General features: G+C 39.9%; 1 protein-coding gene across 2 annotated transcripts in view; it reads left to right on the forward strand.

Moving 5' to 3' along the window:
- Positions 1-13,001, forward strand: part of furina (furin (paired basic amino acid cleaving enzyme) a) — an 86,605-nt gene that overhangs the window by 58,925 nt on the left and 14,679 nt on the right. For both annotated transcript variants that reach the window (XM_047362704.1, XM_047362705.1), the window contains exons 7-9: positions 4,051-4,139; positions 8,501-8,673; positions 9,770-9,982. In XM_047362704.1, coding sequence (XP_047218660.1) covers positions 4,051-4,139; positions 8,501-8,673; positions 9,770-9,982 — 475 coding nt within the window. The remainder of the gene's footprint in view (positions 1-4,050; positions 4,140-8,500; positions 8,674-9,769; positions 9,983-13,001) is intronic.

A 13,001-nucleotide genomic window follows, 5' to 3' on the forward strand; every position in this document is an offset into this window, starting at 1 on the left:
AACTATTCACGTTCTGCAGCTTGTTGTTCCTTCAGATGTTTACTGATGTGTGTTGATCCTGTGCATTGTGCAATTAGCTCAGTCACCACACAGCAGTAGAAGATACCCGCAGTCATATTTTGCCTTTTTTGTTGGAGGACTAGTTCCCCCCTGGAGGAATCATAATAAGTGCACATCCTGTTCACCGGTTCTGTTTTTGCAGATTTGTGCCATAAAGATTTATAGTTTTTAGCCTCTGCTCCGGGACAAATGGAATAAATAAAATGAAAGAAAGAAACTCCCAAGCCTGTGCTCCTACATTGGGATAATTGGCTTTTTTTGGCATTTAAAGGTCATTTTTAATTAAAACTACTTTGTGCCCTTTGCTCTCTGGAATTTAATGTAGTTTAAGCAGGAGATTTATTTTTTTACAGAATTGGTATTATAATTCTTTGCACCATCTCCATCGTCTGTAAAGACTGGTTTTCCATCCTTGCTGGGGAGATCTACAGACCTTCGGATCAATGCCAACATGTACAGACTTTCTTTTCTGGTTTTGGCTCTTTGCAAGAGAATATTTGTGTGTATACAGGTCCTTCTCAAAATATTAGCATATTGTGATAAAGTTCATTATTTTCCATAATGTCATGATGAAAATTTAACATTAATATATTTTAGATTCATTGCACACTAACTGAAATATTTCAAGTCTTTTATTGTCTTAATACGGATGATTTTGGCATACAGCTCATGAAAACCCAAAATTCCTATCTCACAAAATTAGCATATCATTAAAAGGGTCTCTAAACGAGCTATGAACCTAATCATCTGAATCAACGAGTTAACTCTAAACACCTGCAAAAGATTCCTGAGGCCTTTAAAACTCCCAGCCTGGTTCATCACTCAAAACCCCAATCATGGGTAAGACTGCCGACCTGACTGCTGTCCAGAAGGCCACTATTGACACCCTCAAGCAAGAAGGTAAGACACAGAAAGAAATTTCTGAATGAATAGGCTGTTCCCAGAGTGCTGTATCAAGGTACCTCAGTGGGAAGTCTGTGGGAAGGAAAAAGTGTGGCAGAAAACGCTGCACAACGAGAAGAGGTGACCGGACCCTGAGGAAGATTGTGGAGAAGGGCCGATTCCAGACCTTGGGGGACCTGCGGAAGCAGTGGACTGAGTCTGGAGTAGAAACATCCAGAGCCACCGTGCACAGGCGTGTGCAGGAAATGGGCTACAAGTGCTGCATTCCCCAGGTCAAGCCACTTTTGAACCAGAAACAGCGGCAGAAGCGCCTGACCTGGGCTACAGAGAAGCAGCACTGGACTGTTGCTCAGTGGTCCAAAGTACTTTTTTCGGATGAAAGCAAATTCTGCATGTCATTCGGAAATCAAGGTGCCAGAGTCTGGAGGAAGACTGGGGAGAAGGAAATGCCAAAATGCCAGAAGTCCAGTGTCAAGTACCCACAGTCAGTGATGGTCTGGGGTGCCGTGTCAGCTGCTGGTGTTGGTCCACTGTGTTTTATCAAGGGCAGGGTCAATGCAGCTAGCTATCAGGAGATTTTGGAGCACTTCATGCTTCCATCTGCTGAAAAGCTTTATGGAGATGAAGATTTCATTTTTCAGCATGACCTGGCACCTGCTCACAGTGCCAAAACCACTGGTAAATGGTTTACTGACCATGGTATCACTGTGCTCAATTGGCCTGCCAACTCTCCTGACCTGAACCCCATAGAGAATCTGTGGGATATTGTGAAGAGAACGTTGAGAGACTTAAGACCCAACACTCTGGATGAGCTAAAGGCCGCTATCGAAGCATCCTGTGCCTCCATAAGACCTCAGCAGTGCCACAGGCTGATTGCCTCCATGCCACGCCGCATTGAAGCAGTCATTTCTGCAAAAGGATTCCTGACCAAGTATTGAGTGCATAACTGTACATGATTATTTGAAGGTTGACGTTTTTTGTATTAAAAACACTTTTCTTTTATTGGTCGGATGAAATATGCTAATTCTGTGAGATAGGAATTTTGGGTTTTCATGAGCTGTATGCCAAAATCATCCGTATTAAGACAATAAAAGACCTGAAATATTTCAGTTAGTGTGCAATGAATCTAAAATATATGAATGTAAAATTTTCATCATGACATTATGGAAAATAATGAACTTTATCACAATATGCTAATATTTTGAGAAGGACCTGTATTCACTGCCCAGCCCGAAACAGTGAAAGCATCTAATATTTGCGTTGGACCAGTTCTGTTACATTTTGGCATGCTTTCACATCTGCATTGTCTCTAAACAATTACAGTATGCAATGTGTTATTGATTTCTAAGCAGAGCTGCATACCTTTGTTTCACCAGTAAACTGTATCGATGATGGATCCTCTCCAGCACATTAAATGTTCTCGGTGGAGTTGAGGTGCGGACTCTGTTGTGGCCTGATGATTAGTGGCATTGTCATCCCCTGGCATATTTCTTATATAACACTCTCATACGGTTGTTTGCCTAATTAAAGTGTTTTACTGTCAGATGTGTCCCTCCTGTTTTCCTTGGCCTTTAACAGTGAGTGGGAGAAGTTAGAAGATATAATCTTGGATTCTGTTATCATTCCCAAGATAATTAGTTCAAGATAATGCAAGTAGTTTTTACATAATAGGGGTGTAGAAATTGACCTCTGCAAGTGTTGCTGTATTCTATACATCGAGCTACCAAATAAATGAATCTATTAAAAGAAGGCAGGTAAAAGGATTTTGCTGACAATGAGAAGTATAAGTCTGTGCATGCCTGCCATCTGATCGCACACACCTTGACTCCTGCTTATCAGCTGCATCACAAAAAAAAAACAGATGCACAAGAACATAATACCCCAAAGAGTATGAACTAGAACTTCCAGTAATGTGGTGATAAAGCTCAGTGGAAAATGACCCATGATATTTTTGTGTGAATGTGTTTGCTTTTTGAGTCTACAAAGAGGTTGTTTTTTTATACACATTTTTATCCAGCTGCCAGGTTCCTGTCTGCATGCTTCAGTCGAACCTCGTCTCCCTCTAAATAACATCCTGCGACATATTGAAGTCCTGGTGCTGTTGTTGATTGTGGCATTTACATTAACCTTTGCCCTCTGAGCTCACCACTGTGTCTTAAGAGAACTCAGGGGAACAGCCAATGAATTACAGCACTCTGACCTTATGTCAGTATAAGATCCTTGATTTTAATTAGATGCCCCTGATGATTCAGGTTATAGCTCCTCAGACCTCTCAGTTTTTTTCTTCGTACAGTTCAAAATGCACATTTGGCAGCACAATCCATTACTGATTAATAACCAGTAATGGTCCCACTGGCAGACTACAAGCTAAGGCACAAACTAAATATCCTTACCATGACATTATATGCAGGGTATTTTATCAGTGGAGGATGTTGGCTGCTGATATTGTTTGATTATTTGGGTTTTGGTTTAGCTTGTCAGCTAGAATATGTCAGCAGAGCCTGGCTCGCTCAGAATGTTTCTTGAGCAGTGAATGAATGGCCTTGGATCTGGCTTTCCTGTCTAGGAATGGCTGCTGTCCAGGGTGATTGTGTGATGGTTTGGAGGCCATTAAACCAGTGTATCCATCTGGATGCGAAGGGTAGCATACCTGACTGTGGTGAGATCATCTGCCCTTCTAGAGCTCGTTTTTTTTGGGTCCCCACTGTGGTGCCTGGGGCTAGCTCTTACCGAAGGGTCTCATGTTTAATGGAAATGGAAAACCTAATTTACAACTTTTTCTTTATACAAGCTTGAGGCATTTCAGTGTTACTATTGCTACAAAGCTGGAGATAATGCACAATGGTTTCCCCTCATTGATGAATTTGTTTGTTTAACCATATCTGTGCCAAGAACATGTCTCCAAGAGTTTATATTGTCTCACTGTACGGCTTCAACACACCACACGGTGAAATAAATCTTTTCTGGAGTAACCTTCAACAGACATGCATACCTCTTGTGGCTGCTGGTGCTGTAAATGGCTGTCAGGAGTTGGACAAAATTTACGAAAATAAGGATTTCTTGTGTCCTTTTCTGTGTCCTGTCTAGACATGGAACTCGATGTGCAGGAGAGGTGGCGGCAGTGGCCAACAATGGGGTCTGTGGAGTCGGTGTGGCCTACAATGCAAAGATTGGAGGTAAGAATGAATGATTTGGCTTCACAGCGCTAAATCATAACTCTTTTTTGAATGCATCTCGGACGCCTAATAGTGAAATGAAACGGTGATCCTGCATCACCTGATTTTTCTCAGCACAGCATGCCTCTAAATCTTTCTAAGTATTGCTGCAGCTGTGAGGATTGGCAGGCTGCTATAAGTGTATTGGTTTTGCAAGGAGTAACAGCCTTGAGATTTAGTTCCTGAAATGACACAATGCGATAGCTTTTATTCAATTTGTATTAATTTATTGTCAAACTCTCCTCTCAGTTTGTATCAATGTTCAGCAGAAATAACCTGTGTAGTGTTGAGGCCACGCATTTTACAACAACATACAGCATAAACGTTTCACCAGTAGCTTCCACATAAATGATCTGTTAGGCTAAGGGCTCTTTCACTTTATTTCAGCAAAAAAAACAAAAAACAAAACAGTTCATAGCTTATATTATCTGTTGACTTTAAGTTATACCAAAGGAGTACGTTATATTAGTTTGCTAATAGGACATCCAAACCCAGGTAATCATGTTATGTGTCACTGTATTTTAGAATGTCACCATTTCCATACATTTTTAAAATCAGTTTAGCTTAGTGGAAATGTTAATTAAATGAATTAAATTATGCAAATGCCCTCATCAGTGCCCTTTTTATGGATTTTAACCAGTAATATTCTAATATTATATAATGTTCTAGGATGCAAAGTTAAATAATCACACTCAATTATTGTGGGATTTAAATTAAAAAGAAACAGACAATGCTGCATGGTTAATGTTCCTTCAGGACATACATTGCAGGGTTTGATTACTTAGTTCCATGGATTATTATCAGCTTCCTCTGAGTTAAAAGAAATTTTATATCAGTTTCAGAGTGTAACCAAGGTGAAATAATCACAAGCTAGGTCTGTAGACCACTGGGTCTTAAACCATTACCAGAGTCATCGTCTCCCTTGTTTTTCCTCTGGTTGGCAGAATTATTTTAGAGTTTATTACAGTTTCAACTTTTCATAAAGCTTGGAGTAGCTTTTCACTGTGTTATTACTGTGACAGACCGTTGCGAATAGTTTACTTTTTTTTTTTTGCTTTAAATCACCGCCTTTTATTTTTGGGAGGCAGGATTGGCGAAGTTGAATTAAATCTTCCCTAAGTTTGCAGAAGGTTTGGAGTGACTTTACTTAGCTTGTAATAATAAATGCTATGAAATAATCTAATATTAATCATGTATTGGTCTGATTCCACTTTTTAAATCACATTTTGGACTCTGCTGTTGTGGTGAGAGACCTACGCCCTCAGATTACTGAAGCAGCAACTCTCCTGCAGGAGGAGGAACCGCTCAGCGTCAGCAGGCATAATTTATGTAAACAGCACAGTTTTGTACCTCGCAGTGTAGACGATCTGGGGAAAAGCATTCCAGGTTGCTTAGAAGAAATCCCCCTTTTCCCAGTACTGGTCTGATGTTGTCACAGAAAAACAAAGCAGCAGAAATTTAATAACGTTTGTACTACAGATCTAAATATATCTTCTTTTATTATAGGCAATGTATGAGGGACCAAATGAAAATGTATTATGATCTATATATGGGAGCCTGTTTTTGACCCACCTAAAAAGAAAAACAAATCAGAGTTTCTTCTTCTTGTGCTTTTTTAAAGCACACTTATCTAGTGTGACTCTTAATTCTCCTTAGAAATTTACTTTAGCTGGTCTCTGCTGATGAACATTGTATTGTATGTTTGCATCTCTAAAACTAAGAGTAGGTCTGATCCAATTTACTGCTGTAATTTCATCTAGGTGTCAAGTAGTGTTTTCTTTCTTTTCTTTGATGAATACTTGGTCTCCGATGTCTACTCCGCTCCTGAGGAGATGGTTTACTCATGATCCACCTGATCTCATTCTTTTTGTATTTCTTTTGCCACCAGCTCAAACACAAAAATCAATAGAGATACTGTTTGAATTGACTGGCTGGCTCTGAATTGAAATCATAACAGATGTGCACTAGCAGTATTTCCTGCAGTACTGAATGTTCTTGGACACGCACACATGAAGGTTACATCATTTACAACAAATATATCAATAAGCAAGCCAAACACCATGGTGGAAACATTTAGGGTTTCTTTCATCTGAGCCACATCATGGTCAAAAACTAAACCAAGTTTCTGCAGGAATCCTGGACTTTGGGTTGTTGTGAGATTTTCCTACCAGCCATTATGTTGTGAATTTGCTGGAAGTCGTTGACCTATTGTACAGTTGCATGACCCAGTTTGGACCAAGCTTTAGTTGTTGGACATACTTTTCGAAAACAGAGGAGTTCAAAGTTGACCTGCGACTTGAAAACAAGTTGAAATCATCAGTCCTTCGCATTCATTGATATACTGCTGATCTGCAGTGTTTTTTTTACTGAACTCGGGGCTGTGCATGACAGATTTATCGTTCCTGTTTAGTCTGTCAACAGGAGATTTGCAAAGCCAAGCCCTCCTGTCATCCTATATTCAAGCAGATGTTTTCTTCTGGTAACTCTATCACACTTGAGCATTAAACACCTTAAGGGCCAGAGAATGCAAGATGTAGATTATGAAGTGTTTTGCAATGATTTCTCAGCACTGACTGGCTTAGATTTCCTCTCAATGTTTTTTCTTATTTCCGGTCAATGTTTTTTATTTGTAAGTAGAGGCTCACGATAGTAGCATAACATGCATCTGTGATACTGTTGTGATTAACCCACAATATCCTCAGTATTCAGTGTTTTATATCTTCACAGAGTTCCCACCACTCTTGAAGGACATTTAGCATCTCAGTCACTAAAATCTAAATCAAATAAGGGCATCAACTGCCTTGACTGCCTCAACTGTGGCCTTGAGCTGTTCTGCTTTGTTGGCTCTAGTGTATCTCGTCTACTTGACCATACTATGTTTGATTCTCTGTGGGCTTTTCCTGGACAGTCTACCACAGTGGTCATTAAAGCAGGACGTGGCATCTTTGGCAGTGTGGGCGAGTACCAAGTCCTGCTGGAAATGGACAGTAAAGGAAAGCATGAAGTGCTCCAAACTTTCATGATAGACAGCTGCTCTGATCTTGGACTTGATAAAACACAGTGGATCAACTCCAGCAGATGACATGGCCCCCCATGACTATAGAAACTTCACACTGGACCTCAATGAGCTTGGGTTCTGTGCCTCTCCACCCTTCCTCCAGACTCTGCACTTTGATTTCCAATATAAATGCAACATTTAATTTTATCTGCAAGGAGAACCTTGGATCAGTAAGTAATGGTCCAATCCCTTTTTTTCTTAGTCCAGGAAAGAACCATCTCACGTCACGGGCAGGAGCGGTTTAACACGAGGCATTCAGCAGTTGTAGCCCATGTCCTTGATACATGTGTGCGTGTGTTAGCTCTTGAACCACTTTTTCTTTAATCTCTTTAATGAGGTTTACGTCACAATCCTCTGGAGACTGAGGTTGTCTCTGCAGCTTATGCAGCGTTTTCATCCACACTTTTTCCTTCCAATTAACCTTCCATTAACACCCAACCTCTTTAGCAATGACATTTTTGTGGCTTACTCTCCTTGTGGAGGCTGTCAGTGACTTTCTGCCGAAAATCTGTCAAGTCGGCACTCTTCCCCATTAATGTGTAGGCCATAACATAACATTTCTGAATTAAAGATCATTTTAATTGCTCTTAATTAATATTATCTTTTTTAGGTTGTAGTTGTAAGCCATAATCATCAAAAATAAGTGGAATTTATGCTTCCAATATATCATTCAGAGCATAATGAATATTTGTAATTCACAAGGTTCACATTTTGAATGAGTTACAAGGGTATATTAACCTTTTTAATTATATTCTAATGTATTGCAATGCGTCTATAAAATGCATCCATATAGTTTTAAGAGGTAAATGGGTGGGTCGCCTGTAAAAGCCTTCCCTGATTTATAAACAGCAGCAGTGGCTCCTCTAGGATTTGCTGATCTTTTTACTCCTTGTCGTTTTGTTGACGCACCAAAGCAGCAAATTGCCAAAGCGTCTGCCTTTTATAGAGGTTCTTATTGGTTGACGATGACTTACTCGGGTTTCCTGGCTGCTATTTATCCTCTTAATTGCAATGACAGTAGCAAATATGAATCGGCTTTTCACATGCTGCTTCTGCATCTTGGGTTACTTTTTATTAACTAAATGATGTCAATGTGGTGTTCATCTAAAGTTGGATTAACCCTGTTTGAAGACAGGGGGCCTTTTACTATAAAGCTAGAGTTAGTGTCTGCACTGGATATAAAAAAAACAAAACAATTTCTACTTTCAATATAAAAATATCATAGGCTGTGTTAAAATAAAATCTGTTATCAACCTGGCTGCAGGTGTGCGTATGCTGGATGGAGAGGTGACCGACATGGTGGAGGCCCAGTCTCTCAGTCTGAACCCCCAACATATCGACATCTACAGCGCCAGCTGGGGCCCGGAGGACGATGGCAAAACAGTCGATGGACCTGCCAAACTGGCCAAGGAAGCCTTTCTTCGAGGAGTCACAGAGGTGGGAGTGTGATTGTGTCTGCATGGGGCAGAATTATTTACTGCCTCTGTGTTGCTTCTTTCACTAGTAAGTAATTGAACTGTTCAGGCATGAGAGGACACCAGCTAGAGGGACAAAGCAGTTTTCGACCCTGGCGTTCCTGACTGGGAAGAAATGTCCTCTAAATGTCCAGGGAGGACAATCTTGGGGAAAAAAAAGAAAAAACTGCATGGGCAGATTTTTTTTTTTTTTTTTTAACGATATGTGCTGTCAGCTGAAGGACATCTGTTTTAGTTATTTAAGCAAGGTTATTTATTATAGTAAAGATGGTCCTCTGAACAATAAACTTCGAATGATTAAATATTCCCAATTAAAGGCTTCATATATATGCACACACACTCAGAGATTTCAGGCGATTAATTTTGAAAACCAGTCCGTCAGCATCTAACAGCAAGACAGTCTGAATATTAAACATAAAATGATAAATATTCTGATGTCAACAGTCTTGTTGCTGATTGCAGCTCTTTGCATTTGACACAATGGGACTACATGAGAAATGAAGACGCCCCACCCTGTCCCCACTCGCTCTGTCACTTGCTTTAGGGCTGCAGGATTCGGAGCATGTACCATAAAGCTGATGGGAAGCGCTGACACTGACTACTAAGATAATTGGCACTGTGACAGTGCTGTCAGATAGTGGAGTGGGTGGCGCATCACTGGGATTGATCAACACAGAGAGAGATGGTGTCACTCAATACAAAAAAGCAGCTCTTAGATGAAAATTATTGCACTTGAAAGGCTGAGAGTCTGGATGATTTATTACAATGAGTTGTTGTCATTTTGAGGCAATCTGTATTGCACTGCTGTCATTCGATATTTAGCTCTTTGCAATTTACTGAGTGACCACCTTGGCTCCTGTGATGTACCCTGGGTTTTCATAGGGCCTCTTTGAGGGGGGCCCCGGAGTACATTCGCCCTCCTATAATTGGGATTCCTATTAAAGTTTGAATGATATTTTGTGCTTGTCTGTCTGTTGTTGGTCTGCGAGGTGATTAAATTAAAGGATGCGTGCTTAGACTTTTTCTATGTTACTGGAAGTGTGCTTTCTGCCCCTCAGGGTCGTGGCGGTTTGGGCTCCATATTCGTGTGGGCCTCTGGGAACGGAGGAAGGGAGAAGGACAGCTGTAACTGTGACGGCTACACCAACAGCATTTACACCCTGTCCATCAGCAGCACCACGCAGAACGGCAATGTTCCCTGGTACAGCGAGGCCTGCTCCTCCACCCTCGCCACCACCTACAGCTCGGGGAACATCAATGAGAAGCAGATTGTGAGTTGTGGCCGAGTGCAGCGTGTCCTCTACGTTTGTCTGCCTTTTTATGTTTCTGCTGAAAAAGAATGACTGCTTTGGACCTGCTGTCACTCCTGAAACATTTGATGAGGAGGTGGCATCAGATTTTTAAAATCTAATTACATTTTTTCCTCTAGCAACCAGGTAAAATAGAAAAATATTACAGTAACTAGGCGCTCAACGTGGAGCCTTTAACAGTACAAAATCTGAAGTTAAAGCAGAGAACAAACTCTGCTTATTGTCCCTCAATTTCAAGTGCTTCCATTCTTTAGACCACTTCTGCATTCATGAAATTTGAATAGGTTTTGTAACCAGATTCATTTAACAGTGATTCACCCACTGCCATGTTTGTTTGGAGACTTGGTCAAGGGAGCCAACCCACAGCTGGAGCTGAACACACCTGATGTGTGCAGCGCACATAGACACACATGCAGATGCTGCTGCCATTCCAACCTCTGGTAAAATAATTAAAGAAATGAAAGAAGATAAACTTATAGAATTAAGTAATTAGTTTCCATCTTCAAATAGGCCGGTGTCTTGGTAGCCCTACTGTGAGTTTGTGATCTCTTAGTCCTGTTTGTTACTGAGAGGAGAATAGAGCCAGAGATTAAATCTCAGATTGTTTCTCTGTCTACAGCAAAATTAAACAAGGGTGTTGCTCTTTTGAGGATGTTTAGGGGCTGATGCTGAGAAGCGCAATCATTAGGGAGGAGCTGCTTTTCTTCTATACTGAAAGGAGCAATTTTAAATGGGTTCTGGCATGCAGTAAACCTGCCTCCTAGACATTTCTTAGTTTAGGAGTGTCCAAATTGACTGACAGGAAGCAAACATAGACAGATTATATCTGTTGAATATCTTGGAAATGTCCCAGTGTCCCTTCGGAAAAGCAGGATTTGCCTAAACCGGATTCAGATTTCAAATCTGTCAAAAACAAATGGATGAGGAATATAAATTGATGTACAGTTTCATTGGCATAATTATCCGTAGGCGTTAATAAATGTTGTCATATATGATGTTTAAACCAGCAATATAATGCACATAAGACCAGATTTGGTCTGGTTGTTGCTAATTGAAGGATTGTTGCTGAGAGATGACCTAGATAAAATACTATGAAACTACAGTTTTGCTCACACATTATTTATTTTAAGTAAACGTATTTCCTGTTTAGTGTAACTCTAATTTAGGCTCTTGTTATTAAGTATAGGAAATGGCCACTCAATTTCACTTGATCATAAATCTGCACAGCTATCAGTAAAAGCAACTGAAATATCACTTTGGATATTTAGCAAGTAATGATTTTTCTCCATTTTAACAAGAACTTTATTGACGCAATTTTTAAGTAACTTCTTTTCAGACTTCTTTTCTGTTCGTGCAGTGTTGAGCCATTAAAATTTTCATAGTAAACTGCCGGAGTTCCATTAATCAAATCTGTTTCTCCTTAACATTCTTGTGACAAGCATTAAACCTCTTTCTTACACACACACACACACACACACACATACACACAAACTCTTCCTCTTTATAGCATGCGGCCATGCAGCGTGAAGAGCTTGACAGGCAGCCGTTGATAACTTCATGACATGTGGCTGGTCCCTTAATGTGTCTGTGATGTACTGATTTAATGATGATGTCACTCATGAACTTTGAAAGAAGGAGCTGGAGACGAGGAGAGAGGGGGACATCTGTGATGTTTTATTAAGAATTGTTTTTGATTTGTTTTGGCCCTCTATTGGAAACCAAATGAGTAGGAGATTGCTTCTAGAAGTTCTCAGTTCATTACGTATAATATCAAAATTATGCCAGTTTTATCATTATTTTGTGAAGTCAGTGGCAACATCCTTTTAGTTCTGCTTTTTTCTGTTAGTCTTATTCAGTAAAAGAGATGCCCCATCATTCTGCAGGACAGCAGGTTTTTCATATATCAGAAGTCTGACATTTTATTATCATATTTATAGTTTTTGTTTGAACAGATTCTCTGGATCTGCTGCAACTTGCTTTTTATTTTTGCAGTAGGAGATATTCACATCGGGGAGCTGCCCAGTGAATCCACAACCCTCTGCTTTGGATCACTTGGGGGATGTCTGCTGAAGCATTTCATTCTAAAAAGAGTCTGTTTTAAAGATAAGGAGAGCACACGGTTTGATTTTGTAGCTGGCGGATTTTTACTCTTAAGTTTCTGCTTCTTTATGCGTTACATGATTCTTGCCCCTAGCAAATACAAGCAGTATGAGATTACAAATTAAAATGAGGTGGAGAGTAAAATGATTTTATTCATTGAACTGGGGCCGTTTTCAAGTTATCTGGTTATAAGAGTTTGAAAAGAGCGAAAAGATCTTTAAAATGAAAGTTAACTTCTGATAAATGCCTTTCGTTTGTAATACTGCATTATTTAAAAAGTATACTCGCTCTAACTTGCCTGAGTACATTTAGATGTATAAGAGAATAACATACGGTGCTATAAACACGTATTTTCCCCCTTACAGATTTCTTTGTTTTTACTTATCCCATCATCTAACTAATATTAATTTCAGACAAATTACAACCTGAGTAAAAACAAAACGATCTTTATATATTAATAGTAATTAAGGGAAAAATGCTATCCAAACTAACCTGGCACTGTGTAAAAATCTTATTTCCCCACTCTTTTTAAACCATTAACTGATTAGCGCCACATTCATTATTAAATTTCCTAGCTAGACCCAGACCTAATTTTTTTTCCAGACCCGTAAAATAAAGAAATCACTTAAATAGAACCTGTCTTGACAACATGAAGTCTGCTTGAAGACCTGAAAAAAGCAACGCGTCATTCACTGACGTAAAGAAATACAAGAACATATGAGAAACCAACTCGCTGACATCTAAGAGTCTGGAAACGGTTAGAAAGATGTTTCTAAGGCTTTGGGACTCCAGTAGTGCTCCAAATTACTCCCAAGAGCACATCAACGTCTCATCCAGGAGGTCGCAAAACAATCTAAAGTACTGCGGGCTGCACTTGCCT

This window comes from Girardinichthys multiradiatus, chromosome 4 (genome assembly GCF_021462225.1).
Source record: "Girardinichthys multiradiatus isolate DD_20200921_A chromosome 4, DD_fGirMul_XY1, whole genome shotgun sequence".
Taxonomy (NCBI): Eukaryota; Metazoa; Chordata; class Actinopteri; order Cyprinodontiformes; family Goodeidae; genus Girardinichthys; species Girardinichthys multiradiatus.